The sequence below is a fragment of the Mustela lutreola genome, chromosome 7, assembly GCF_030435805.1.
Source record: "Mustela lutreola isolate mMusLut2 chromosome 7, mMusLut2.pri, whole genome shotgun sequence".
In the NCBI taxonomy this organism is placed as follows: Eukaryota; Metazoa; Chordata; class Mammalia; order Carnivora; family Mustelidae; genus Mustela; species Mustela lutreola.
In genome coordinates, this window is record NC_081296.1 from 122,048,917 (window position 1) to 122,075,574 (window position 26,658).

The 26,658-nt window shown below is 46.7% G+C and overlaps 1 protein-coding gene across 1 annotated transcript; it reads right to left on the reverse strand.

Moving 5' to 3' along the window:
- On the reverse strand, positions 1-24,848 carry SLC10A1 (solute carrier family 10 member 1). The gene is made up of 5 exons (XM_059182440.1): positions 24,362-24,848; positions 15,321-15,531; positions 5,246-5,424; positions 3,514-3,710; positions 1-974 (listed from the first exon to the last, which is right to left on the reverse strand). Exons 1-5 carry the CDS (start codon positions 24,715-24,717, stop codon positions 799-801), a joined length of 1,119 nt encoding a protein of 372 aa, XP_059038423.1. The 5' UTR covers positions 24,718-24,848; the 3' UTR covers positions 1-798.
- Between the last annotated feature and the right edge of the window lie 1,810 nt (positions 24,849-26,658).

A 26,658-nucleotide genomic window follows, 5' to 3' on the forward strand; every position in this document is an offset into this window, starting at 1 on the left:
TCTTATTTGCAGGTATTGTTTATTAATCTGCCTAATGCTTGTCTGCATATGAGCAGTATGTAAAACATTTGTTTCATTGGAGAAAATTTGCAATTTTGGAATCCTATTTTAGAGAAACCACTCGTTTTCCAGTAGCTTTTGCAGTACTTGAGTTTTGAGGGGGATAATACAGAAACCATTGTCAGCTAATGAATTGATGACTAATCTATCCGATTAGTGGATAATTCTGTGGATGTTTGTGTTTTCTTGTTTTCCTGACTTCTCTGATTGTGTTCTTTAGAAATGTCCATTCATTTCATTATGGCTGATTTTTTAGTTCATCTTGTTTATAATTGCTCTTGCATTTCATGTCTGCCTTTGTACATTTAGTGTCATGTTGGTGTTCTCAGGAGCTTTAATCCCAGAAATAACAGAAGGGAAATTTGAAGGTTAGAAAGGACTTTGGGCGTTTGAAATGCGGCAGTGCTCTGAGCATTTTTTTCCCCCATTTTCTGTCAAAAAGGTTGGAATAGGATTTGGATATTTGATGTTAGGGTAAAAGGCCCCTATTTGTTGCCTAGTTCAGAAGTTGAGCGTGTCTTATGTGCCTGTGGAACACTTCTGGAAATGCAGGGACAAAAGGCACTTTTGGTTTCTGCTTTCATAGGGCTGTCTTCGAACAAGTCTTTATTTCTTAAACGAGTATCCATCTCTGAGCTGGGGATACGTGAGGCTCTTCAGGTGGACCCTCCAGGCAAGACTTGTCAGTTCTGGTAGTCCTGCTAGCAGTCTCGAAAGACTCCGTCTCTGGTGTTCCTTTCATCTTTTGCTCTCTAGTTGATCACACTGAATTGCTTTCTGACCAGAATCCAGGCCACTCAGGGAAGGCTGGGCTGTGCAAGGGGAGCACTCCTCCCCTTTGTGGGTGCCATTTCCTAGAGTTGCTGGAATGGCTTCTTCAGTTGCAGCAGCTGTGTAGGTCATTTTTGTTTTATCTGGAAAGTTGAAAAGGGAGTGGAGAAGGAGAGCAACTATAGTTAATACAAAGTTTGTTCGGTCAAAGAACATCCTAGGTATTAAGTTGTATACTGTGGGGTTTTGCCAGGTCTCCCCCTCCCCCCAATCACTTACCACCTATCCTGCTATGACTTAAATTCTGGGGGAAGGATGTGTTTTCCCTTCAACATCCCTTATGGTAATACTATGAAGTAAGTCTAATATACTTACTAATATATGTATATTATATTAATTATATTTTATTATATGTACATTACTTTGTAATATATAATAAATATATTTTTATAAATATTTAATAAAATTTACAATATATAATAATACACTTCTCAGTACAGGAAATGTGTTCAGAATGGTCAACTTGCATTTGGGGAGAAATGAGGGGCAGGGAGGAAAGAGTAACTTTAGGGGGTCTTCTGAGTGGAGTTTCCATGCCCCTTCAGTGTTATTTGGTCATCCCTCTTTGTGCCTGTAGAGAGTTGGTGAGTTGTGATCATAGGAGTCAGAGTTCACCTGTCTTGTCCCCATTTTGTAGAAGGGCACGGGGCTCAGAAACAAAAATCTTGACCTTGAGCACAGGTGCGGCAGCCCTTACAGTGTGTAAGCTCTTAAGGTCTTCTGAGCTGCATTGTAGCCCTGCAAACTTAGGAACCTGGTTGGTTGGTTGGTTTAGAAACTTCCACCTCACACTACTTTTGTAAGGTAGTGAAGACTAAAGACTTCATGGGCAGTTGCCTTCAGGTAAGCATCAGACCGGATTCTTCTCTACAACTCCACTGTGGTTTGGTTTTAAGATTTATTCTAAAGATTTGATTTGTTGGGGGAGAGAAGGAGCACACAAGCAGGGAGAGTGGCAGGCAGAGGGAAAAGCAGTTTCCCCCACTGAGCAAGGAGCCCATTGGAGGACTCGGTCCCAGGACTCTGGGATCATGACCTGAACTGAAGGGAGATGCTTAATTGACTGAGCCACCCAGGTGTCCCTTTAGGTTTAGGTTTATTTTAGAGCATGTGCCCCTGAACACGGGGAGTAAGAATCTCAAGCACACACTACTGAGCTCAGAACCTGACCTGGGCTCGATCTGACCCTGAGATTATGACATGAGCTAAAGTCAGGAGATGGATATTTGACCAACTGAGCCACCCAGGACCGCTTCCACTGTAGGTTTTGGTTTTGTCTTTGTTTTTTAAAGATTGTTTGACAGAGATCACATGTAGGCAGAGAGGCAAGGTGGGGGGGTTGGGGAGCAGGCTCCCTGCTGAGCAGAGAGCCTGATTCGGGACTTGATCGCTTGGACCCTGGACCGTGGGATCATGACCTGAGCTGAAGACAGAGGCTTTAACCCACTGAGCCAGCCAGGTGCCCCTCCACTGTTTTTTTTTTTAAGATTTTATTTATTTGACAAATTACAAGTAGGCTCCCCATGGAGCAGAGAGCCCGATTTGGGGCTTGATCCCAGGACCCTGGGATCATGACCTGAGCCAAAGGCAGAGGCCTTAAACCACTGAGTCACCCAGGTGCCCCTCCACTGTAGTTTTAAACTAACACTTGAAGTTCTGAAATATGGTCAGCTACTTAACTGGTTTCTTTTTGATAAGATTACATACATCTTAATTGTAAATCCACATTTACTATTCCGCAATAATTCCAAGAAGGAGATTGTCTCCTAGGGTCTGAGTCCATTCCCAGGGTCTAGAAACATCTTGAAGGTACCTTTCAGGTTCATGAGAAAAAAGTTCCAGTTGAAGAATTTGATTATATTGATGTATAGAATTACAAAATCCTAAAATACCTTAACAAGTAAGGTTTCCTGATTTGGAAGAATGACATTTGCAGTTAAGGTCCACCTAGAGGAGAGGGCCTTAGTGGTTTCCTTGAGGTTGGTAGTTTAGAGAGAATAAAGAAGGAACGTCCTAGAAGTGCCATGCTATTGTTTAAAAAGTGATTAATGATCAGACTAAGCTGTCAGACCAGATGATTGTGATACTGTTTAATAAGCTTATACTACTTTTGTTTACTCTGTAACCAGAGTTGGAGTCTTTTTGTCTCTTGGCTTATGAGTCTGTATTGCTTTAATATATTGTCTTTCATAAAGGAGTGCCAGTGGTGCTGGGGTTTAACCTGGTTCTAGGACAGGAGAACCTAGCCTGAAGAAAACTTGAGTTTTCCAGATTGTGAATAGGAGTCCCATCACACAACTACCACCTCACAGCTCTCTAATATCTTAGGAAAATTTGCCCTATTCATTCTGAGTCTCTGTGGTCTCCCTAGTTAAAGTCAAAATTGCCTTGCTCCCATGAGGGCAAAGTTTATCCATAGATTCTTCCAGCTAGACGACCACTGGAGTGCAGTGTCTGGAAATAGCCCTGGCTCTTTGAAGTCCTTTCCTGCTTTTGGTGCTGCCTGGTTTCTCGTTGCTTGATAAGAGCTGAAGGCCCAGCCAAAAGGTCCCTGCCAGAGATCTCTCTGCTGGCAAGGATAAGATCCAATATGGGAGAACAGGAGAATGATTAAATACTCACCCTTGGAAGACTTCATTTTCTCATAGCACCGAAAGAGGAGGATAAGAAGAACCCCTTCTCCAAGCTGGAAAATCATGTAGAGGAGAGGGAAGAAGAAAAGTGGTCCAATGTCTTCAGGGCGAAATGTCACATTGAGAATGGTGGAGCAAAGTTGAACATTTTGACATCCAGTTTCCATACTGACAGTGCGGCTGCACCTGTATAGGTTGAAAAAAAAACTATTACCTCAGACGGGACGTGAGGGTGCAAATTCACTTGTTCATCTTCCTCCTTCCCAAATTACTTAAGACATTTATTAATAAGACTACTACTTTGAAGGTTGAAGTGTGGTGACTAGTAGGTTCACTGCAGGGTTACCAAATTAGAATTTGGAGGGCTGTCTGGCTGAAGAGGGAGAAGTGGGAACCAGCGTCATTCATTGGCTTGTTCTGTGGTTTACATATGGGACAGTTGCAAGGTGAACATAAAGTAGAAGATTGAAATGCCTGGGGAACCTTGTCCTGTTACCTAGTTTCTGATTTGAACATCTTTAATTCCAAACCCATAATGACAAAAAACTCGATGGGGTGCCTGGGTGGTTCCATTGCTTGAGTGTCTTGACTCTTGGTTATGGCTCAGGTCATGATCTCGGGGTCGTTAGATCGAGCCCCACGTGGCGGCCTTTGTTCAGTGGGGAGTCTGCTTGAGATATCTCCCTCTGTCCCTACCCCCATGCTTGCAGACTCCCAAATCTTTAAAAAAAAAAAAAAGTTGATTCAGCCCCATTTTCTATCTATGGTACATAGAACATACTCTTGATCTTGTTTTACGGACTAAAGAGTGGGATGTTTACATTTAGTAAATACACATTTAATTTCGTTGAGTTGTGGTAGCGTTTTAAAGTAGTGATTAGAAATTCTGAAAGCCGTCTCACCACATTTATTATGGTTTCTCGTTGCTTGATAAGAGCTGAAGGCCCAGCCAGTCAGTCAGGATGACTGACCCTTGATTGGGCATTTATCGCTGAAAATTGACATCTAGGGGTCTTTGACAGTTTTAACTCTACTAAGTAGCCACATGCTACATCATATAATTTGTTCTTTATTAGTGTGATTCTTAAAATTGATAACTTTTAAAGCTGTACTTTTAAAGCAATTTAGTTTGGGTGGGGGGCAGAGGGAGGGCACTAGGGTGCTACTAATGATTAGACTCTGGCAGAAATAGTTGTCTAGCTGAAAAGAGGCCAAGTTTCTGAAACATAATGCCTGTCATACAGACTGTCAGGCTGACTGTCCCTGAAAAGAGCCCCTGAGTCTGTGAATTGGATTAAACTACAGCAGAGGTCCACAGCTGCTTTGACTCTTCCTGCCACTTAGCAGAGCTGTTACCCAGTGGTGTCCTTGTCAAGACTAAAGCCTTGGCAGCCAAGGAGGAAGCGTGGAAAAGGAAGATGATCGTCAACACTTAGCCATGATGACTTGGAGGCACTCCAGAGTTGTTTTAGCTACCAGATTTCAGCTCAGGAGGGAGCGCTTTGTCATGAGCTGTTGCTCTTTGGGTTATTAGATGCTTTTGTTCCCGAACCATTTAGTAACTTCAGTGTTTCTCACAGTCCAAAGTTTCTTGTTCAGTTGATGCATTTGTACATACTGCCAGGAAAATGCCTCCCCGGGGTTTTGGATCTTAGCCTTTTCCTGAGAGACGAAGAGGAGAATGAAGCCTGTGGGACATTGAGATCTAAAATAATACCTACCGTCCATTGAGGCGCAAGAGGGTAGAGAGGACGTAGCCCAGCAGGAAGCCGACGAAAGGCATCAGGGAGGAGGTGGCCAGCAAGTGTGGTGTCATGACAAACATGATACTCTTGCCCACGTTGATGACAGAGAGAGCTATGATGGCCACACTTAACAAGAGCATGATGATCATCCCTCCCTGTAAATGAGGACAGGAAGAAAAGGGAATTAGAAGGGTGGTAGGGGATAGGGAGGAACAAAGAGTCTGAGGAAGCATGGGTGGGTATTAAAGGTGGAAAACATGTTAATGAAAAATTGGTACTTGAAGGGAGTACAAAAAACTTTATCTCCCATCTTTTTGGAATTCTTACAGGTAGCTAGGAAGCATTTTTTTTTTTTTAAGATTTTATTTGACAGATCATAAGTAGGCAGAGGCAGGCAGGGGGCAGGGGGCGGGGGGGCGGGAAGCAGGCTCCCCGAGGAGCAGAGAGCCCAATGTGGGGCTCGATCCCAGGACTCTGAGATCATGACCTGAGCCAAAGGCAGAGGCTTAACCCACTGAGCCACTCAGGCGCCCAGCTAGGAAGCATCTTGAATGCCAAATCTAAAATTTTTGTTACTATTGACTGTTAACAAGATAGCCAGATAATTGCCAGCAAAATGAGTTTTTCTGGAAATAGAGGAAGTACAGCTTGGGACAAGTAAGCTGTGATGAACCACAGGCAAGTGCTCAGAATAGGCAACTATGTCTTTAGAGAGGACAAGCTGGGAGGGGCTGTTATACTAAGTCCTCACTGGCAGGGCTGTTGCTGGGCAAGGAGAAATTCTTCCTCCTGCTGTGTTATGTAAGGCAAACTTCTTTTGGCTATTGGTAGTGCAGGAGAGCTCTCCAGGGCTTCTGGGCTCTCCCCCGCCCCCCTTTTTTTTAAAGATTTTATTTGACAGTACAAGTAGGCAGAGCAGCAGGCAGGTAGGGTGGGAAGCAGGCTCCCCGCTGAGCAGAGAGCCCGATGCAGGGCTCAATCCCAGGATCTTAAGATCATGACCCAAGCTGAAGGCAGAGGCTTAACCCACTGAGCCACCCAGGTGCCCCCTGGACTCCATTTTAAATGAGGTTTTCTTTATTTTCACATTTCTCCCTTTTTTTTTTTTTTTTTAAGATTTTTATTTATTTGACAGAGATCACGAGTAGGCAGAGAGGCAGGCAGAGAGAGAGAGAGGAGGAAGCAGGCTCCTGCTGAGCAGAGAGCCCCATGCGGGACTCGATCCCAGGACCCTGAGATCATGACCTGAGCCGAAGGCAGTGGCTTAACCCACTGAGCCACCCAGGCACCCCACATTTCTCCCTTTTGATCAAGGTCTTTCTTCAAAAGCATTGCTGATCCAGAGTCAGGTTTTTTATATTTAGTGGCTCCATCCACTAAAGTGGTTTTCTTCCTCAGTGCCAGGAAGGACTTTCCCTGGTGGTCATGTCCCATGTTGGAAAGTGCATAGGTTGGAACTGTTGAGGCTACATTAGAGTAACAAGGAAGGGTATGCTGGAGAACTCTTCAGGCATTTTCTTTCTAAGGTCTATATCTTGCCAAGATTGTAAGCGTTGGAGATCATCTTGGAAGTCTTTGAGCTAACATCTCTCTATTGGTGTGTCATTTCTGTAGAGATTTGATAGTAAATAAGTTTGTGAATATCTAGCAGAATAATTTGTATGTGTAATAGTCCTAAACTAGGATTCCAAACCTTAAGGCATCCAACTAAAGAGGTCAAAGAATTGGGATGCCTGGGTGGTGCAGTCAGTCGGGTGCCTGCCTTCAACTCAGGTCATGATCCCAGAGTTCTGGGATCAAGTCCCACATCGGGCGCCCTGCTCAGTGGGGAGCCTGTTTCTCCCTCGGCCCGCTGCCCCCCTTGCTTGTATGCTCGCTCACTCTGACAAAATCTTGAAAAAAAGTCAAAGGATTGATGGTTATGGTTGGAGAAAGGTTGAAACAAGGTCTGAGAACATCTGGCCCTAAGAGCCTAACCTGACAAGTCTTGCAGTTATAATTTGGGATAAAAGAGAAATTGGTTACAGGTAAGGAATCTCTGACCTCATGAACAGATTGCAATTTCTGGTGACAGGTTGAACAGTTAGAAAGTTTCTCCCCTTTTACAATAGATTGAGCCAAGAAAGGGAGGAAATAAGGTTAAGAAGCAATATTGAAAAAAAGGAATACAGGCTTAATATCTTGGGAAAACTCTGCTTCAAGTGTCATCTGCTTCGATTCCTAGAAATCATTATTTTTATGTCATGAATTGGTGTGCAGGTCCAGTCAGGGTTTGATGCTTTCATTAGATGATCCAAAAGTCTGTTTGGTGGCACAAGAGTTAACAGTACCTGTTAGGGGCATTTTCAACAGGATTGAGGGGAATTCTGAGCTGTCTCTTCCAGTAGGTGAAATCTCTGGACTACAAGGTGTGATGGTTAAAGTCTTCATCTCCTGGGAGCACACTATGGAAAGATTACTAAAGCAAGTTGAGCAATAGATGATAGATTTTGAAGGATTATGGCAATGCCTTTGGCCATGGTATTTGAAAGGTCTCTACAAATTTTGCCAGTTGGGTCTTAATGATACTGTTAATGTGTTCAGCTAGCCCTGAAGATTGAGGGTGGTGAGCACAGTGAAAGTGCCGTAAAAGTAGCTGAACTCCACAGACTTGTCAAAGCCCTTGACTGGTGGAGTGAATTTCCTGATCACTATGAAGTTCCGGGGGGCATTGATGACCTTTAGTGGGATTTTAGCCGTAGAAGTAGCAGTAGCCTATCTACAAAGGAAAGCTTCAATCCAATGAAGAAGCATACAAACCATTACCAAAACACATTTATATACATGAGGTGGAGGAAGATCTATAAAATCCATTTATCAAACTTCAAATAGTCTAGTAGGTAGTTTGAGGTGTAGGGAGCAGTGTGGACACGTTTTCTTGAATTATGTTTTAGGCAGGTGGGGCAAGCAAAATAGGTACTCCCTGGGACCTTGTTAATATCTCTCCACCGGTATTGGTTCATGAAGGTTTTCCAGTTGTCAGTAATGAGAACCTTGTGTCTCGAGCAGGACTAGATTATTATTATTATTTTTTAAAATTTTAATTGACCATGCCATTTTTAAAAAAGATCTTATGTATATCTTTGTCAGAGAGATCGAATACAAGCAGGGGAGCACCAGGCAGAGGGAGAAGTAGGTAAAGGGAGAAGCAGGCTTCCCACTGAATGGGGAACCCAATGTGGGACTCGATCCTAGGACCCTGGGATCATGACCTGATCGAAGGCAGATGCTTAACCCACTGAGCCACCCAGGCTTATTATTTGGCCCAAGCCAAATAGATTTTTGGCCCAAGCCAGAGTTTTGTTTTGTTTTAAATTGACTAGCAGTTAATCGTTATTCTAATATTTTTCCTTTTGTGGGGCCAATTGTTAAGCATCTCTGGTCAGTTCTTCTAGATTATTATTTGGGGGAACATCCTTTTGAACATGACAGAGGTTTAGTTATTGGTTCCTTTGAAAGCAGCATTCTTTGCAGAAATATCCGTGAGGTGGTCTCCTTTAAGTCCCAGGGAATCAGGTTTAGGATTCCCAGGGACCTTGATAATGGCCAAGTGGCTGGCAAGAGTATGGCATCTAATAATTTCTGGACAGAAAGGCCATTTTTAGTTCTGTCCCCATTAGAAGTGAGGAAGCCTTACTGGTTCCATACCATTCCAAAGCCACAAGCTACACAAAAGGCATACCGATTCTCAGGAGAGTGGTAGTCCTTTCAGGGATTCCCAACTGCATTCTGAGTGAGATTTTCTTTATTTTCACATTACTAAGCCAGCACGGCTTCTAACTGACCTCTTTGGACTGCAGGTATTTCAGTGACTGCTGTGACTCTGAAGGCATGAGACTATTCAGTCCTCCCACAAGTGTTTATTTTCTTACAAAGTCATTATCTCTGGAGCCTGTATACACATATCTACCGTATTACCATCGCTCGCTCCACGTTATTTAGGAACTTGGAAGTTCTTGGAACCTGTCCTACTTGTCTCAAATACCTCCATTACATGTAGGGACTGCCTCTGTTTTCGGATGAATCTGATTTCTGGAAGTTGCTAAGAATCATCTGAAGTGAAGCTGGTAAAGGGTGGTGATTGAGCCAGGTAATATGATTTTAGACTCCAAATTGATTTATAACCATAAAAGGGCAAGCCTACTTTCCTGAGTGACCTGCAGATTGGATATGAAGGAAGTTACCAAAAGAAGTTTCAGGAATGTTCTGGGTAATAAGGCAACATCAGAAACGCTGCAGGTCTACCCTGCCCCAGGGGAGTGCCTACAAAAGCAATATTTGTTGGGAACAGTGGTATGTTTTCATTTATTTTAGAATTTGCTTTATTTTAAAATTTGATGATTTTATAGTTACATCTTACATATTATTTTATTTTTTATTTTTTGAAAGATTTTATTCATTTATTTGAGAGAGACCAGAGCACAAGCTGGAGTGGGGTGAGGTTGGGGAGCAGTGGGAGAGGAAGGAGCAAACTTCCCACTGAGCAGGGAGTCTGACACAGGGCTCAACCCAAGCTGGAGGCAGATGCTTAATCAGCTGAGCTCCACAGGCACCCTCATCTTACTTACCATTTTAACTTTTCAATAGGTGAATTTATGATGAAATTACAGTAGAACTTTTTAGCATGTAACATAAGAATGAAAGCTTTCAAACTGCACTCACATGTCTGTTCGTTTTGGAGAACGACACACCAAACTGATAAAATATATGCATAAATTTAAGGCTCTGTATCCCTTTAATCCTCTGGGTAAAGGAATATATAACAAACTTTTGTTGAACTTAACCATGTTATTTTCTAATATTTAGGTGTATTGCTTCCAGTTTCCAGTTCACTCATGTGACATATTTCCTAGTAATATTTAGAAAATTGTGGTAAGGGGTGCCCAGGTGGTTCAGTCAATTAAGCATTTGCCTTCGACTAAAGTCATGATCATGGCAGGGTTGGTGGTGGTGGGGGGTGCTTCTCAGCAAGAGGTCTGCTTCTCCCTCTCCCTTTGCCTCAGCCTCTGTTTGTGCTCTCACATACTCTCTGTTCTCTCAAATAAATAAAATCTTTTTTTTTTTTTTAAAGATTTTATTTTTTATTTATTTATTTGACAGAGAGAGATCACAAGTAGACAGAGAGGCAGGCAGAGAGAGAGAGAGAGGAGGAAGCAGGCTCCCTGCTGAGCAACGAGCCCGACGCGGGACTCGATCCCAGGACCCTGAGATCATGACCTGAGCCGAAGGCAGCAGCTCAACCCACTGAGCCACCCAGGCGCCCTCAAATAAATAAAATCTTTAAAAAAAAATAGAAATTGTGGTAAAATGTATGTAACACAAAAGTTGCCATTTTAACCATTTTTAAGTGTATAATCCAGTGGCATTAGTTACATTCACAAAGTTGTCTTGGTAACATTTTAACATTTATTTATATTGCTCAAATTTCAGCTGCACTGTTTTGCATTTCTGTGTTTGAATCCATATTGTAACGGATATGGCCTTTTAAAGATTTTTGTTTTTTATTTGAAAGAGAGAGTGAGTGCATGGGCAAGGGGGAGGGGCAGAGGGAGAGAGATAAGCAGACTCCCTGCTGAGCAGGGAGCCTGATGCAGGGCTGGGTCTCAGGATCCTGAGATCATGACCAGAGCCGAAGTCAGACGCTTAACCCATTGAGGCACCCAAGTCCCCTTTGATGTGAAAATTTAAATGTCAACCTGTAATGACTAGTGGTCCTACCCCAAGATAGGAAGGACTTACACAGACTTCATTGATAACCACATTTCAAGTTATATTGGAACACTTCACTGATGACCTGTTAGTTTGCATTTGGATTGACTTCTCTTTTGGACTTTTTCTTCTATTCAATGACCAAATAGATTTTGTCCCCATCAAAAGAGTGTAATGGGTAATATAGGGGTTACTGGGCTACTGAAATTGTCCATGAACCCAGATACCTTCTTCTCTGTGGGCATCTGCTCTCATTCTCTCACTCTGGTTCTCCTGGGGTTGTAGAGTGGTTTGGAGCATAGACGTTGGTGCGACCCTGGTGTGAAGGCTGACTGCCAGTCTCTAGGAGTGTAAACATTGCTCAGCCACTCCACCTTTCTGAGTCAGTGGACAGCACAGCACTAGGCATGTAAGAACTGACTCACTGAATTGTAGCCCCTCTTCTTATTCACGGGTTAAGGAGGGGAATTGAACGCCCCAGAGCTTCCTGTCCTCTTGGTCCTGCCACTTGTCCACAACCTCCTGCTGAGACAGGCCAGAGGTAGGTGCTTCTCTATATTTTCTGTACCGCCTGACTTTACTGCTCTGTTCGAGCTGACAGAAGCTGTGAGCAGCCTCCATTCATAGCCAATCCATCAGCGTGCCAGGGACGCAGGAGATGATTTGGCTTATTCTTCCCACAAAGGTGGCATACAGAGGTTGCTGAATGACCAAACTAAGATGATCCTCTCATTTAGAGGGTTTGCAGAACTACAGAGACGGAAGCAGGAGCAGAGACAGGCCTTGAAAGACAGCAACCATAAGCTGCAAGTTGGCAAACACTATCATAGGGAGGTGGGGCCATTCTCCTGTAGCAGCAGGTGGGGGAAAGCTTGGGGGAGTGGCTGAGGCACTGTAACAGCAGGACCCTTATTTAAGGGTGGTGGGTGGCTTGTGGTACAAGCAGACCAGGTCATGCTGGGGTTCATCAAACTGACCACATAGACTTGCATGGGTAATTTAGGGTATTTTACTTGAATTGCCATTCCAAATAGAGCATCCTTGAACTTGTATCTTGGCCTGTCTAGATGTGACCTCCCACAAGATAATGCAGGTGATGGAGCAGAATTTGAAAGGATACCTTCTGCCAGAGCTAGTTATCAGAAGTTGGGTAATTGTGATTTGAAAGTCTCTAGAAGGGTTACATGTGGAAAAGGGCAGGGGCGAGTATTTGCTCAAATTTCAGCTTACCACTCATTCTCTTACACAAGAGGGAGATCTCACTGGACTCCATTTCTGCTATTGAATTGAGTGGTGGGTATGCAACAACCAGCAACAGGAGACAGAGACTGGCTCTGCCAAGTAGGTTCCAGGGCTTCCGGTTATTCCATTGGAATAAGGCAGGAGACTGAACTTTATCTTGAAAGCCTTGCCAGCTCTAATATCTGAGATCATTTCTGCATCTTCAGGTGAATATTTTTAATTAAAGTTATTCTGAGTTAAAAAGACCTACATTCTAATATTAGTTGTGACTGGTACTATAGTCATTGGCTTTGTCACTTACAAAATGGGGAAGAACAGAGTTGCATTAAATGATATCAGGGTCACTTCCCATTTTTAATTTATTTATTATTATTATTTTTTTTGCATTCCTATACTTCTACAAACTATCTGGAGTAACATTAAATGATAGATGCAAACATGTCTAGGGTTTTTGCCCCTGCAAATGTGGGAAGTGTCCCAGGTGGAGGGGAGGACATGTGCGAAGAGAAAAGAGCTGGGACTGGGGAGGTTGGGGATAGCAAGTTGAGAAAGGCCTAGAAAGCCCCATTAGGGAGTTCAAAGTTTATCCTCGAGAACGTACAGAACCGATGAGGTGTTCTAAGAGTGGAGAGACACGGGAAGTGTTCGTACTGTCCATCTCCACCCTCAGGTTAAAACCGATCAGGAAGCCAGGTTAGAAGGCTGTTTCAGTTGTCCTGTGAGAGAGGACAGTGGCCCAAGTAGATGATAGTGTTCTCAGAGATGGGGTGGAGTGGATGGATCGAAGCGACACAAGGCAGAATAGACAACAGCTGGGTGGGAGAGGAGATGGAGAGGGGACCCTGAGAACGATTTGATGATTTTGTGGCTCCGGTAGCTAGGCACATGGAACGCCATGGCTTGAGATAATCACATAGGGGAAGAGCAGGCTTGGGGAGGAGATAGTTTGAGTTTAATGCATAATGAGCTTTAAATGCCTGACATATATTCAGGTAGAAATATGTGGCAGTTAATAAACGAATTCTGGAGTCAGGAGATAGTTGAGGGCTGGAGGTGGTGTTCTGGAAGTCATCAGCTTGTGGATGGTCATGGAGATGGACCAGATCTCACGGTGGGGAGATCCTGGGCTTAGGAAAATCTGGCAAGAAAAGCAGAAAGCCTGGGCTGAAGGCAGAGAAGTAACTTTTACCAGGGAAACTCACTAGGAAGTCCAAAAAGAAGTGCTCAAGAGGTGAGAGGAAAGCAGGAGTGCCTGGTCACCACAGCTGAGGGGGAAGGCTTTTGAGAGAGAAGCATCGTCAGTCATACCAAAGGTTGCTAAAAAAGTTAAGGATGAACCAAGAAATGTCTGTTGGATTTGGCAAAAAAGTAGATCATCATGCTGAGTGGATGGGAGACCAAGGAGGAGAGAAGTGAGAGATTCAAGGAGCTGAGACTAATTAGCTGAGACTAATTGTTGAGGGTCTGTCACTTGTGAGAGCTGCCCTCGTGGGTGTGGTGGGAGTGGAAGGTGTGGGGGTGACACAGGTGCAGGGAGGGGTGTTTCTTGAAGCATGGGTAGGGGAGGAAAGGCAGCTGTTGGAGCCCAGGAGGGATGGCTTTTGTTTGTGTGTGTGTGTGTGTGTGTGTGTTTTAATTTTATTTATTTATTTGACAGACAGAGATCACAGGTAGGCAGAGAGGCAGGCAGAGAGAGAGAGGGAAGCAGGCTCCCTGCCAAGCAGAGAGCCTGATGTGGAGCTCGATCCCAGGACCCTGGGATCATGACCTGAGCCGAAGGCAGAGGCTTTAACCCACTGAGCCACCCAGGCGCCCCTGTTTTTGTGTTTTAAAGAGAGGAGAGAAGCGAACCTGTATCAGTACTGATTGTGAAGAACCAACCAGCATGGAGACTTGAGAAATGAGAGCAGAGGTGCCGGAGGCTCGGGGACCGGGGGCCATAATCACTAAAAGCAGATCTCTGAGAAGCAAGAGTGGAGAGAATGGGTGGAGCCACCCAGAGCTGAGGCGGGGAAACTGAACATGGACGGAGGAGAAATGACTTTTCCAGGTCTGTCAACAGAGTGGGAAGGACAGCTGAAGCCACTGAGTTAGGACTGGGCCAGGACAAGGGCAAACCTACCCTGGGCGATGGTAGTGCGAAAACTGAAAAGTCCTGACAACTTGCAACTCCTTGGTCTCAGGCCCAAAGCTGCTGCCAAGACTTGAGCGTCTAAGCAGCAGGCCTCGCAGGCTGATCTGAGGCAGAGTCCTTCCTGAGGACAAGCACGGAGTCCAGGCCTTGGGGGGGTGAGCAGTGAGCTGGAGTGGGGAGACTTACAGGGACTGAGCTCCAGGGTTACAAAGTTGGTAGGGGTCCATCGCAGCACTCCCAAGAGTCTATGTTTCTTCTGAGGACAGGGCAGTGGCATGATGGCCTGTGTGTGACCACAATGCTCCTCCAAGCCCCCTGGGGCTAGTCATCTCTCCTTCCCATCCCACACCTGAAATGCTGGGAGTGTGCACAGTGCCTCTTCCCCTGTTCTCTTCTCCTCTGGCTTCTTGTAAAGTCAGCCAAGTTTGCCGTCATTCCCCCTGAGTTCCTCTACTCAGGCTACCCCCCGACCCAGGCTGACCCAAATCCTACCCTTCATGGTCTACCCATCCCGATCTTGCATTCAGCCAATACCTAGTTGTGCACTGAATTTGGTCTTATTTCTCATGGGTTCCTTCACTGTCTGCTAATATCAGACTCATTGACGACAATGAAGCCTCTGAGTATAGCATAAAACTTAGCATCTAGTAGGTATATGAGAAGTTTTTTATTATGAAAATAATGAAAATAAAAATTACGAGAAATAATCATCATATGATTGTGCATGTGTTCTACTTTTTTCTCCTTACTTTTCAAAAGTATTCTCACATACGTTACAACCCCACGAGGTAGGTGTACCAATAGTCGATCCTTTTACTTCTTCCAATAAGGAAGAAAACAGACACAGAGAAAGCCATGACTCTCCTCAAGCTATACACTGAGATGATCGTGGCATTCTTGCTCCCTGTGCAGGTCCCCAGGTCTTACCTTGGTGACATAGCGTACATATTGTGGCCGTTTGGCATTGAGATAGATTCCAATGGTGCAAGGAATGAGAACCAAGATTAGTGATATCACGATGCCTTTGTAGGGTACCTTGTCCTTCAGATCCCCATCATAGATCCCCCTGGAGTAGACAAACAGGAGGAGGGGCATCATTCCCAGAGCAAAGAAGGTGGAGCAGGTGGTCATCACGATGCTGGGAGGGAGAAGCAGAGAGAGTACAGAGTGAGCCCATTAACATAGACTGTTCTGTTGATTACCTGCTATGAGCCAGGCATTGTGCTAAGCATTTTACATACATATAATTTCTTTTTTTCCAGTACGCTTAGGAGATACAAGTTACAGGTTGATACTCTCAAGTTCTTTACTTTCTGTTTATCTTTACATTATTTTTAATAAGTAGAGTGTGAGTCCCAGAGCCTGAATAATATATCTCTGCTCTAATCTGTATCCTAATTGTACTATTACCGTTTCCATTTGGACTCCACTACCTGTTAGCCCTGTATAGGGAGAGGCCTTTTGGAAAGGCTGGTTGAAAGAATAAAGAAGCTAGAAAATATTGTTGGATTTGTGGATATTCATGTGACCATATATGGCTCTAGCTTCCATTCTTGTAGGAGGGTTGGGCATGAGGGGTTGGCAAGATCTCAGGAAAGCCCCACTAAGTGTGTGTTTCTCCTCCCCACAGCCCTATTATCTATCTACACTGGTTGTTTCCATAGAAGTGAAATACAGCTTCATTGCACATCAAGCATGGCCTAAGTCAAAGGGTCCAGAGTGTAGCCATCAAGGACAGCAACAGGTAGAGGTATCACTAGGAATAAGTAGCTGCCAGAGGTGAGGAGAGACCCTCAAAGCATATTGTGAACTAAATAATGGGAAAATCCTTCTTCCAGGAATATCTAAAACACTAAATACATATTTGAGCTTGTAGAAAAGTTAGGGAGTTTTCCAGATACCAGCAACAGAATGCAAAGGAGTTTGTGGGTGAGCTTATGCTGAAACGGCATGGTGTGGAGTGAGAAGGGAGTAGAGTGTTAGTCTTGGTAATCTGAAGGCTTTGGTTCTCATGATAAAGGGAGGGACCAGAACTGAGGTCATCTGGCAGATTGGGCGCCTGGGTGGCTCAGTGGGTTAAAGCCTCTGCCTACGGCTCAGGTCATGATCTCATGGTCTTGGGATCAAGACCCACATTGAGCTCTCTGCTCAGCAGGGAGCCTGCTTCCTCCTCTCTCTCTTACTGCCTCTCTGCCTACTTGTGATCTCTGTCTGTCAAATAAATAAATAATCCAAAAGAAAAATTCCAGAATTATTTTTTGTACATTGAGACCTAATCCCCCAAGCCAAATGAAGAGATAAGAGCAAGAATAGCGAACGTAATTTTCTTTTTCCCTTTCTTTCTTTTTTTTAAACAATTTTTTTATTTATTTGAGAGGCAGAGAGAGCCTGGGGAGAAGCAGAGGGAGAGGGACAAGCAGGCTCCACGCTCAGTGTGGAGCCTGAGGCAGATCTCCACCCCAGGACCCTGAGATCATGACCTGAGCTGAAACCAAGAGTTGGACGCTTCATTGACTGGGCCACCCAGGCACCAGGTATGGAGACTTAACCTTTCAGATATCAAGACTTACAAAGTCATGGTAATTAAGAAAACGTGGTATAAGGTGGCCACACAGACCAAGAGAAGAGAGATTCCTAGAAACAAACCCACACATACTGGTGAATTTTATCTACGTGAGAGATGGCATTATCAATTACTGGAGAAAAATTCATTCAGTGGTACTGGGAATTCTCTCTATTCATTTGGAAAAGATAAAATGAGATTGCACTATACATAAAAATGAGCAATTGAAAATCTCCATGTGAAAAGCATAACTTAAAAACTTTTCAGGGGCACCTGGGTGGCTCAGTGGGTTAAGCCTCTCTCTGCCTTGGGCTCAGGTCATGATCCCAGGGTCCTGGGATCGAGCCCTGCATAGGGCTCTCTGCTCGGTAGGGAGCCTGCTTCTCCCTCTCTCTGCCTGACTCTCTGCCTACTTGTGATCTCTGTGAAATAAATAAATAAAATCTTAAAAAAAAAAAAAACAAAACCCAAAAACTTTTCAAAGAAAGTGTAGGGGAATATCTTCATCATCTTGAGCATAGTGGATGATTTCTTAAAGGAACCCTCCCCAGACACAAACTGCCAAGGAAAAAGATTGGTGAATTTGAGTCCATTAAAATGAGCACTCTCTATTAAAAGACATCAACCTATGAAGACCAGTCCCAAACCGAGTTGACCGATGCAACACACAAAAACAACAAATACCTCCAATTCAGTGAGAAAAAACGTGCAAGAGGACAGTCCAAGAGAAAAAGCAGCAAAGGACATATTTCTAGCAGAGGACCGGTGGTGATCCGGTCATTGGCCAAATGGCCAATAAACATATGAAAAGGTGCTAAACCTCCCTTGAAATCACATTTAAAACCGCTGCGACCCATTCCACGTTCACCAGATGGCGCCAATAACAAAGGAGAAAAAAGGATCTTCATTACGCCGCTGGGGAAAGTGTGAAGGGCGAGGCAAGAACTACTCTGGAGACTCATTTGTAGGCGTGCGAACCCCACGACCTGGCAGTCCTGTTTTGATGTTAAGCACTTTCGCCCTGGGAGCATGGGACACAGGTACAAGACTGTTCACAGCAGCAGAACGTAAAATCCACGTAAATAAATGTCTGTCAGTAGAACAGATGCATTCCAGCAAACTACACTGTGGGTCAAGGGCCCTGGAGAAGCTGTTCTGCACATATGCCCGTATCTTAGAGAGGTGAGTTGTCAAGTGGTCTGGCCAGCAGGCTACTGTTGATATAACATTTGAGGACATGCAAGTTCAATGATGTGTCCTGCTTAGGGATCCATGCAAGGACGTAGTAAGAGTGTGTCTGGGACCGCCTCCAGCTGGGAAAGTCCCCGCCTTTACAAGATGGCGCTTGGCTCACTGCCAGCAAAATAGGCTTGGCTCACTGCCAGGATAATACTTTGGGGCACCTGCAAGTAAACAATGAACGTTCTGGTGAAGCCCGCCTAAAGGAGGACATAGTCATTGGCTGTTTCAAATTTAATCAGCATAGTAACAGGACTCTTATTGGCTCTCCCCATTGCTTGGCCCCTTATTGGTCACCCTGCCACATATAAGCTAAGGAAGTTGATGAAATAAACGGATGAAGCATTAACACCATACCAGGCTGATTGTCGGTCTTGCGGGCCGGGGTCGACAAATGGTGCCAAAACCCGGGAATCGTTAAAGAGTAGTAAACCTTGCAAGGAGAAAAACCGCAGGTAAGCGGGGAAGGGACCACGATCAAAGTGGTGGGAATCTTGTACAAGACCGCAACAAGAAGCGGGGCGGCCATAGAGCCGGGATTTTACAAGACCGCAACAAGAAGCAGGGCGGCCATAGAGCCGGGATTTTCTTATTGCTTGTGAAATTAACCTAAGCGGCCTGATGGGTTCTGAATTATCAAAATCTAGATTGGAGGGTTTTTTTTAAAGGACCTTCTCAAAGCCAACGGTGCACCTCTGAAATCAAAAACCATCAGAGCATTTCTAACTACAGTGGAAACCGTTGCACCTTGGTTTTTGGACGAGGGTTTGTTAAATATTCTGCAATGGGACCATTTAGGAGAGGATTTTAAGAAAAGAGATAAAAGCAAACCATTGCGGCCCGGAACATTAGCTATATGGACTCTGGTTAGAGGATGCCTTGGGGGACATAAGCCGAGATGTGAGTCAGCTATTCAGGAGGGAGCTGAGGCCCTTGAGGAAGTTAAAGAGGAACGGCCATCTCCTGCTTCAGAAAGAAACAGTTCTAGCAAAGAGGAAGAGGAAATGTCAGGGGAGGAGTTAGAGCAAAAACCTGAGCCCTTACAGTCTTTGCCCACAGCAACCCCTAGTGCCCCACCACCGTATAACACTTGTACGAATAGGGATATATGTGGTTATCATGCACCTACTACTGAGAGTTGGACAACTAAATGGAAAGAAGCTGGTCTCACCTCAACTTTCCCAGTTTTAGAGGACCAAAATCACCAACGATACCACCAGCCGCTTGACTTTAAGTTAGTCAAGGAATTAAAGGAAGCAGTTAGGCAGTATGGCCCTCAAGCGGCTTTTACTATCTCCTTAGTGGAGTCTATAGCAGGAATGAACTTAATTCCAGAAGACTGGGGGAATCTAGCAAGGGCCGCACTTTCCGGGGGACAATACTTGGTATGGAAGACAGCATGGCAAGAACACTCTCAAGATGTTGCTCGGCGCAACGCTGCAGCCAGTAACCCACAGTAAGTGAACAATTGCAATCAAAATATGACCTTCTCCCCAACGCCTGTTTGCATAGCTCCTCCTTTTCTTTTCCTCCTCTTTAATGGCAGCAATCTCGATGATGATCGTCTCAATTGCTCAAATGACAATTGCTCCTTATCCCAATGCTGGAACGGTACCAACTTTCGCTCTGCTGTTGTCATGCATATTCCCACTAACATTCCAGTCCCTGTTTCTATTACAGATGATTTATCCATAGTTCTTCTCTCACGACAAAAAAGAGACTTCGGAATCACTGCTGCCATAATAGCCGCTGTTGCAGCCTCCGCTGCGGCAGCTATAGCTGCCGCTGTGGCATTGGCCACTGCGGTACCAACAGCAGAGGCCTTAAATACTTTAGCTGAGGGTACCGCAGCTGCCTTACAAACGCAGTCGCAGTTGAATGCCCACCTTAAGGCTGGTTTATTAATTCTCCATCAATGAGTGGACCTACTGCAAGAACAAGTAGACATCCTGGCAGATATTATGAGTGTTGGTTGCCTCGTTCCCTACCCAGCCCTTTGTGTTACCCCTGTAAAATTCTCTCAATTTAATAAGGCCAGGAATTCCTCCCAACAGCTCTCCCAGTATTTGCAGGGTGCTTGGTCTGACGATTTTCAAAATTTCACTCGAATCCTTCTGGCTGAGATAGCTCGAGTAAATAGTACACGTGTGCAACCAGCTTCCCTCCCTGAGCTATTTCAAACATTCAGCAATGTTCCAGTTCACCAAACAATGGGCTGGCACAATTGGTCTTCTTGTCCTCCTCCTTATTGGCATTCTGCTTCTATTCAGAAAAGTTCGCCAATGGAGAACACAGCAGCGAGAGCAGAGCCGAGCTATAGCACAAGCCCCTATGTCAATAGAGGCTGGGACATCTCCCCAGATATGGCTAAGCATGCTAGATCGGTAGTCAAAGATGGGTAAGATCAGTGGAGAAACATACCAACCTAAGACGGGACAGAGATCATCGATATCTTGTGTCTGATGACGGGTAAGGATGTTTTCTGCTACTGACGACCTAAGACAGGCACGATCTCTGCCATAAAACAAAAAAAGGGGGAGATGTCGGGAATCGCCTCTGGCTGGGAAAGTCCCTGCCATTACAAGATGGCGCTTGGCTCACTACCAGGATAGTACTTTGGGGCACCTGCAAGTAAACAACGAACGTTCTGGTGAAGTCCACCTAAAGGAGGACATAGTCATTGGCTGTTTCAAATTTAATCAGCATAATAACAGGACTCTCATTGGCTCTCCCCATTGCTTGGCCCCTTATTGGTCACCCTGCCGCATGTAAGCTAAGGAAGTTGACGAAATAAACGGATGAAGCATTAACACAGTACCAGGCTGATTGTCGTTCTTGCGGGCCGAGGGCGACAAGAGTGTAAAAGGGTCTGTGCTCCCTTGGGGTGGGTAGAGCGGCCCCAGACAGGGGAGGGACACAGGGGGCTCTGGCACTAGCTATGGATCTCGTTTTGGGAGAAAAGCCACACACAACTTGTGTGCTTGTTTTGATGCCCTTGGGCAGAGGAGTCATGCTTACTCTGGCTTGGTACCATCAGAAGTTCTGGAATTTGCTCTGGAACGTGGTGTGCCTTGCGAACTCTGGTGGATGGAAACCATGCCCCAAGACCTCCGGGTACCTCCTATCTCACCAGTGTCTCTGACTGTCATGATCCTCCCTTTATCCTGAAGGATGGGGGAGGACTTGTCCAGCCTCTAGCTCTGAGATGGGGGCTTGTTTTGGCGGAGCAGTGTGGACCTGGCTGCCTCGGGGGAGGACGGGGAGCAGAGGGCCAGAGGGAAAGGAGTCGTCATTTTTTATTTCTCTTTCTTGACTCTCAGAACACTGCACATGCCCTGGTCTTGGACATCTGTACACCCTGGGTGGGGGGACAGGTTTGGAGCCCTTGTCAGTAAAGGCACTGGAGGCTGAAGCTGAGGGAGCGTGGGGGGACCCGACAGCTTCTGGGGGAGTGTGAAATTCCTGGAACACCTTCTGTCTCAGCCTGGTTAGGCTTCCTACCTCTGGGGTGGGGAGGGGAAGGCCTGCAGGCTGGTTGAAGGTGTGGGGCAGCAAAGGCAGTCCGAGGGGCTCACAGCCTAGAACGTGGCCTCTGGCCCGTGATGGCGGTGACCCCAGACTCACTCCAGCCGTGAGGAGCGGTACGAGTGGGAGAGGCTGGGACTGGCTCCAGGCGTGACTTTCCCGCACATTCTGGGAAACCTCTGGCAAGTGTCTGGACTTCAGTTCCTCATCTCTAAAGCAGAATCAGGGCCTTAAGATTAACCATAGCTCCGCGTGGGGAATCGTCCCGTGCTGGGCTTAAAGAGAGGTCCCACCTGGTAGCCTCCCAGCTGTAGTGGCTGGCTCCAAACAGGCTCCATTGGGCTTGCACAGGGTTTTAAAAAGATGTTAATGAGTTGTCAATATGGAAAACTTTGGGGCTTTCAGGTAAAAAAGGGAGATTCGACTTTTTCGGGAAAAGCAGGAAACATTCGGCGGCGGCTTCATGCTCCCATGGAACACCCATGGTGGGGACACCTGGGATGTGCCCTGTTCCGGACACCCGCACCTCACGGCTTGCAGGTCACTGCCAGTCACTGTGTTTCTTTCTATTCATGCCTGGCCCTGAAGGTATCTGAGTGAAAGGACAGCATTTGGAGCCTCGGACACATGTATTAGCCTCTCTGTGCCTCAGTTTCCTTATCTTTAAAATGGGATTCAGCCCAGCACCTCCTCCCAGGATGCTGTATGCAGGTTTCCTGCAAAGTGCTTGCCGCAGTGCCTGGCTGTGCTGTATTATCAGAATCATTTCTCTGTGATGCATGGAAGTTGTTGTCCCAGATGAACTTCGACTGTGATTTAAAGTCTGGCAGCCCATGAAGCTAGGTGATGTGGAATCCATGTTCAGCTGTGGGGGTCTGAGGCATGGTTCAATACGCAGGGAGGTCTGTCTGCGGGAATGGGCGTTATGGCAGAAGTTGGGCATCCCAGCATTTTCTTTGTGGGGTCTTGGGAGAGTTGAGGGTCCTCAGGAGCCCAGACCAAGAGGTCAAGCAGGAGAGCACAAGGGCTCATGCTCCTGTGTCTCTGGAGGCTGGGCTGAAGGCTCGAACCTCACAGAAACTTCACAGCATCCATTGGCCACTGAGGCTGGGACATCTGGTCACTCACACTTACGACACCCCTTTAACACTGGAATGAAGCTATAGTTCGGGTTTCTCGGGACACAGAGGCTGCAATGCGCCTTGTCCACAGGGCAGACTGAAGACGGAGGGCTTGCTTTGCGGCAGGAAGGATTTGGATCAGATGGAAGAATTTCCTCACAGGGAGTTGAACATTGAACATGTTCCCATGGGAGACTGTGCAAGCCAAACCCCTACTTTGTGCCTGTCTTCCCATCAACTGCCTCAGTGAGTGCTAAGTCACGTGGGTAGAGAGTCCAGAGCTCAGAAGGTAGGTCCCAGTAAAGACCCGCTCACTATTTGTTTTTCATTTAAAGTTCGGTGGCCTTCTTCTGCACCAGATTTCTTGGCTGGTGTGCTTAGTAATGTTCAGCCGGGTGCTGGCCAGCATGAGCAGCTGGACCGTCTGAGCCCACTGCCCTACCTGGCATGGAAGAGGGTCTCCACTGGGCACTGAACCTCAGAGGGGGGTTAGGCTGGACACGGAGGCTCACAGAGAGGCCGGGGCTTTTGCTGGTGATTTTCCCTCAGCCAGTGCGGGCTGCTGCTAGGGCTGGAGCAGGTCTGAAATGGCCTCACTCTGGCAGGCATTCTAGATCAGAGTCCCATTCAGCTGGCCCCTGCAGAAGTGAGCCCTGATTTCTGCTGCGATGCTTTGGGTGAGGGGATATGGCTACTCTGCCCCCTCCCAGTATGGCTCTTGCAGCCCAGCTGGGATCTGCCTAGTTGTGTCTTTGCACGGATATGTTCCTGTGCCTGGTAGGCCCAGCGGGGTTAGGAGAGGCCATCCCATAGGCCTGGATAGCTGGAAGGATCTTTTTTTTTTTTTTTTTTTTAAGATTTTATTTATCTATTTGACAGAGAGAAATCACAAGTAGATGGAGAGGCAGGCAGAGAGAGAGAGAGAGGGAAGCAGGCTCCCTGCTGAGCAGAGAGCCCGATGTGGGACTCGATCCCAGGACCCTGAGATCATGACCTGAGCTGAAGGCAGCAGCTTAACCCACTGAGCCACCCAGGCGCCCCTGGAAGGATCTTTGAAAAGATTTGTCTGTTCTACAGGGATCGGAAGGGCTCTTTGGTTCTAAGCCAACTTGATCTCCCTGAAGAAGTCTGGAACCCATGTGCACTCCCTTTCAGATCCCTGGCCTCAAGGCAGACAACTTGCCCACCATGGTTAGGGGGCAGAGCTCCCCAGAGGCCTCTCGGGTTTAAATAGTACTCCTATAAGTTGGTTTCTGTGGCCCATCTGAGACACCTCTGGAAGTAAGGGGGTCTTCAGGAGGACTCTGGACCAGCTGGTCCCCTTTGACTTGATGCTTAAACAAGGATGTATCCCAACTCCTGTCTGCAGCCCAGTGTAAGCCCTGACAGCAGTCTCACGCACTCTACCCTAGCCTCCACCTGGCCCCAACTCACTGCCTATCCTGACTTTGACCTTGACTGGGACATCTCCCATGCAGCTTCCATTCCCCAGGCAGCTCCCTCCTCACCTCCAGTCCTACCTGAGGTTCATGTCCCCCTTCATGGCCAGACTGAAGATGTTGGACAGGGTCCCGCCAGGGGAGCAGCCGCAGACGAGGATGGCCAGGGCCTCAATGTTGTTGAGCCGGAAGACCTTGCCCAGAGTAAAGGCAGTGAGAGGCATGATACCATACTGGGCCATCAGGGCGATGGCCAGTCCCTTGGGCTTCCAGAAGTGGGCCTTGATCTTGCTGAATTCCATGGTGCAGCCCAGCGAGAGCATGATAATGAGCAGCAGGAACACCAGGATGACACTCAGGGCCGTGTCGGTGGGGCGCTTTCCGAAGTGGGGCGGGAGGGTGAAGTTGAGAGGGGCCGTCCCGTTGTGAGCCTCCATCCTCCTGGGCAGCTGCAGAAGGCCGCGGGACCCAGCGCAGCTCTTGTTCGCTGAGGACTCCCTTCCCTGTCCAGTCTTTGCTATGTGCCTTCTTCAGTCCCCTCTAGAGCAGGACTGTGGCTCCGGGCAAATAGAAGGATTATGCAACTGGCAGAGCTGCTTCTCTGGAGGCGGTCCAAAGGGGAGAGAACCCAGAGCCTTCTCTGCCTGCTCCAACTCTGCCTCTGCAGCCTTCCCAGGGGGCCCTTACGCTTCCCTCTCAACACTTTGGCTACCCCTGGGACAAGAGAGCCGTGTCTCTCCTTCGCTGCCCACTGAGTGCACCCCACGGGCGTTCTGCCCCTGGGGACCTGTCCAGGGCCTGCACCGATCAGGTCTGGTCCTCCCTGTTCTCTGCTCAGTCCCTGATAGTTCCGCTCTCATTCAGGGGGAGACGCCCTTTTCATTCCCCCAAATCTGGGTGGTGAAACAGCTGAGTGACTCGTTTCCTTGTGGGACTGATGAGGGAGCAGGAGGCTGGCTGAGGACAAAGCAAGAGCTGGCGCCTTGCAACCCCCCCTTCATCCGCTCCCCTCCATAGGTGTAGCATTCCTCAGGCACCCCTGACTGCCATAAAATGATAAATAGTTAACTTGCTGAGATCACAATCCTGCAAGGCAGGAGTCTCCCTTGGTTTGCAAATGTCCTTGAGATTACAACAAAGAAGTTACCTTATCAATAGCCCAATTTCCAAAGACACAGAACTCAGTTCCTCAAGCCTAATGTCACCCTCCCCTCCATAAAAAACCGAAGGAGGTGGAAGTAGAAGGAAAAGTAAATAAAGTTAAATTTCTTCTAAACCTAAATCTCATTAACAAGGATGCTTGATAGCAGGAATGTAACATTCCACCAGACTTCCAATTGTCTTTACTTGATAGTAACCAAGGCTTCAATATCCTGATAGTATTCTTTGCCCCAATAGCCCTTCTGAACACCCCTTTGTCCTCACCTACCCAACTCCTGTGTATATAACCAACCACTCCTCACAACCCGGGGCGGCCGCAGCTCTTCCTGCCCATGGGTCCTGTCCCCGTGCTTTAATAAACCACCATTTTGCACCAAAGATGTCTTAAGAATTCTTTCTTTAGTCATCAGCTCCGAACCTCACCCCACCAAACCTGACTTAGGTTCTGGGACTTCATCAGGACCAGGACCGAGGTAGCAGATCTCAAGGGGCTGTGGGACAGGGGAGGGACAGGCGTGCAGCTGGCTTCCAGGAAGCGATTTGTCCGTGGCTCTTCTCCTGCAAGATGATAGGGCCCCATGTCCTTCTCGCCTGTTCTGGGAAAACTCTTATCTTATTCCCGCCTGGACAGAGCAGATCCTGAGAAGTGACTATGCTCTGCAGAGGGTAAAGCTTGCTGGGAGACGGTGAGGGCCTCTCAGGAAGGTGGGGAGGCTTTTTCCTTGAAAGGCAGCTCTCAGGGAAACCCTGCAGCAGAGATGGTTGTGCCCCGATTTCCCAGCCAGCAGCAGCAGGAGTGGACCCATCGCTTGGGAAACTTGCAGAGAAGGAAGCAGGAGCGCACAGGCTTTCTTCTCTGATGTCCTGACTGTTCTACTTGCTCTCTGCGCGTGTGTCTGAGGCTGGGAGTCAGGTTCTGCGTGGCCGCAGAAGGGCGGAAGGAGAAAGAGGTGGGGACCTGGGGCAGGGCGCAACGTGTGTGTGTGTGTGGGTGGGGGGCAGCCCTGAGCCTCCTCCGATGAGGGAACAGCAGGCTGGCTGCAGCCAGAACGCAAGCTGACACCCCACAACCTCCTCCCCTCCCCCGCCCCCCACTCCTGGGTGGAACCCCTGTGATGTTTTTCTCCCAACTACCTTAATGTTAATACCTTGCTAGAGGGGAAAACAACTTCAACAATGGCAAGACCTCATTATCTCGCATGTCCTCTTTAGCATAT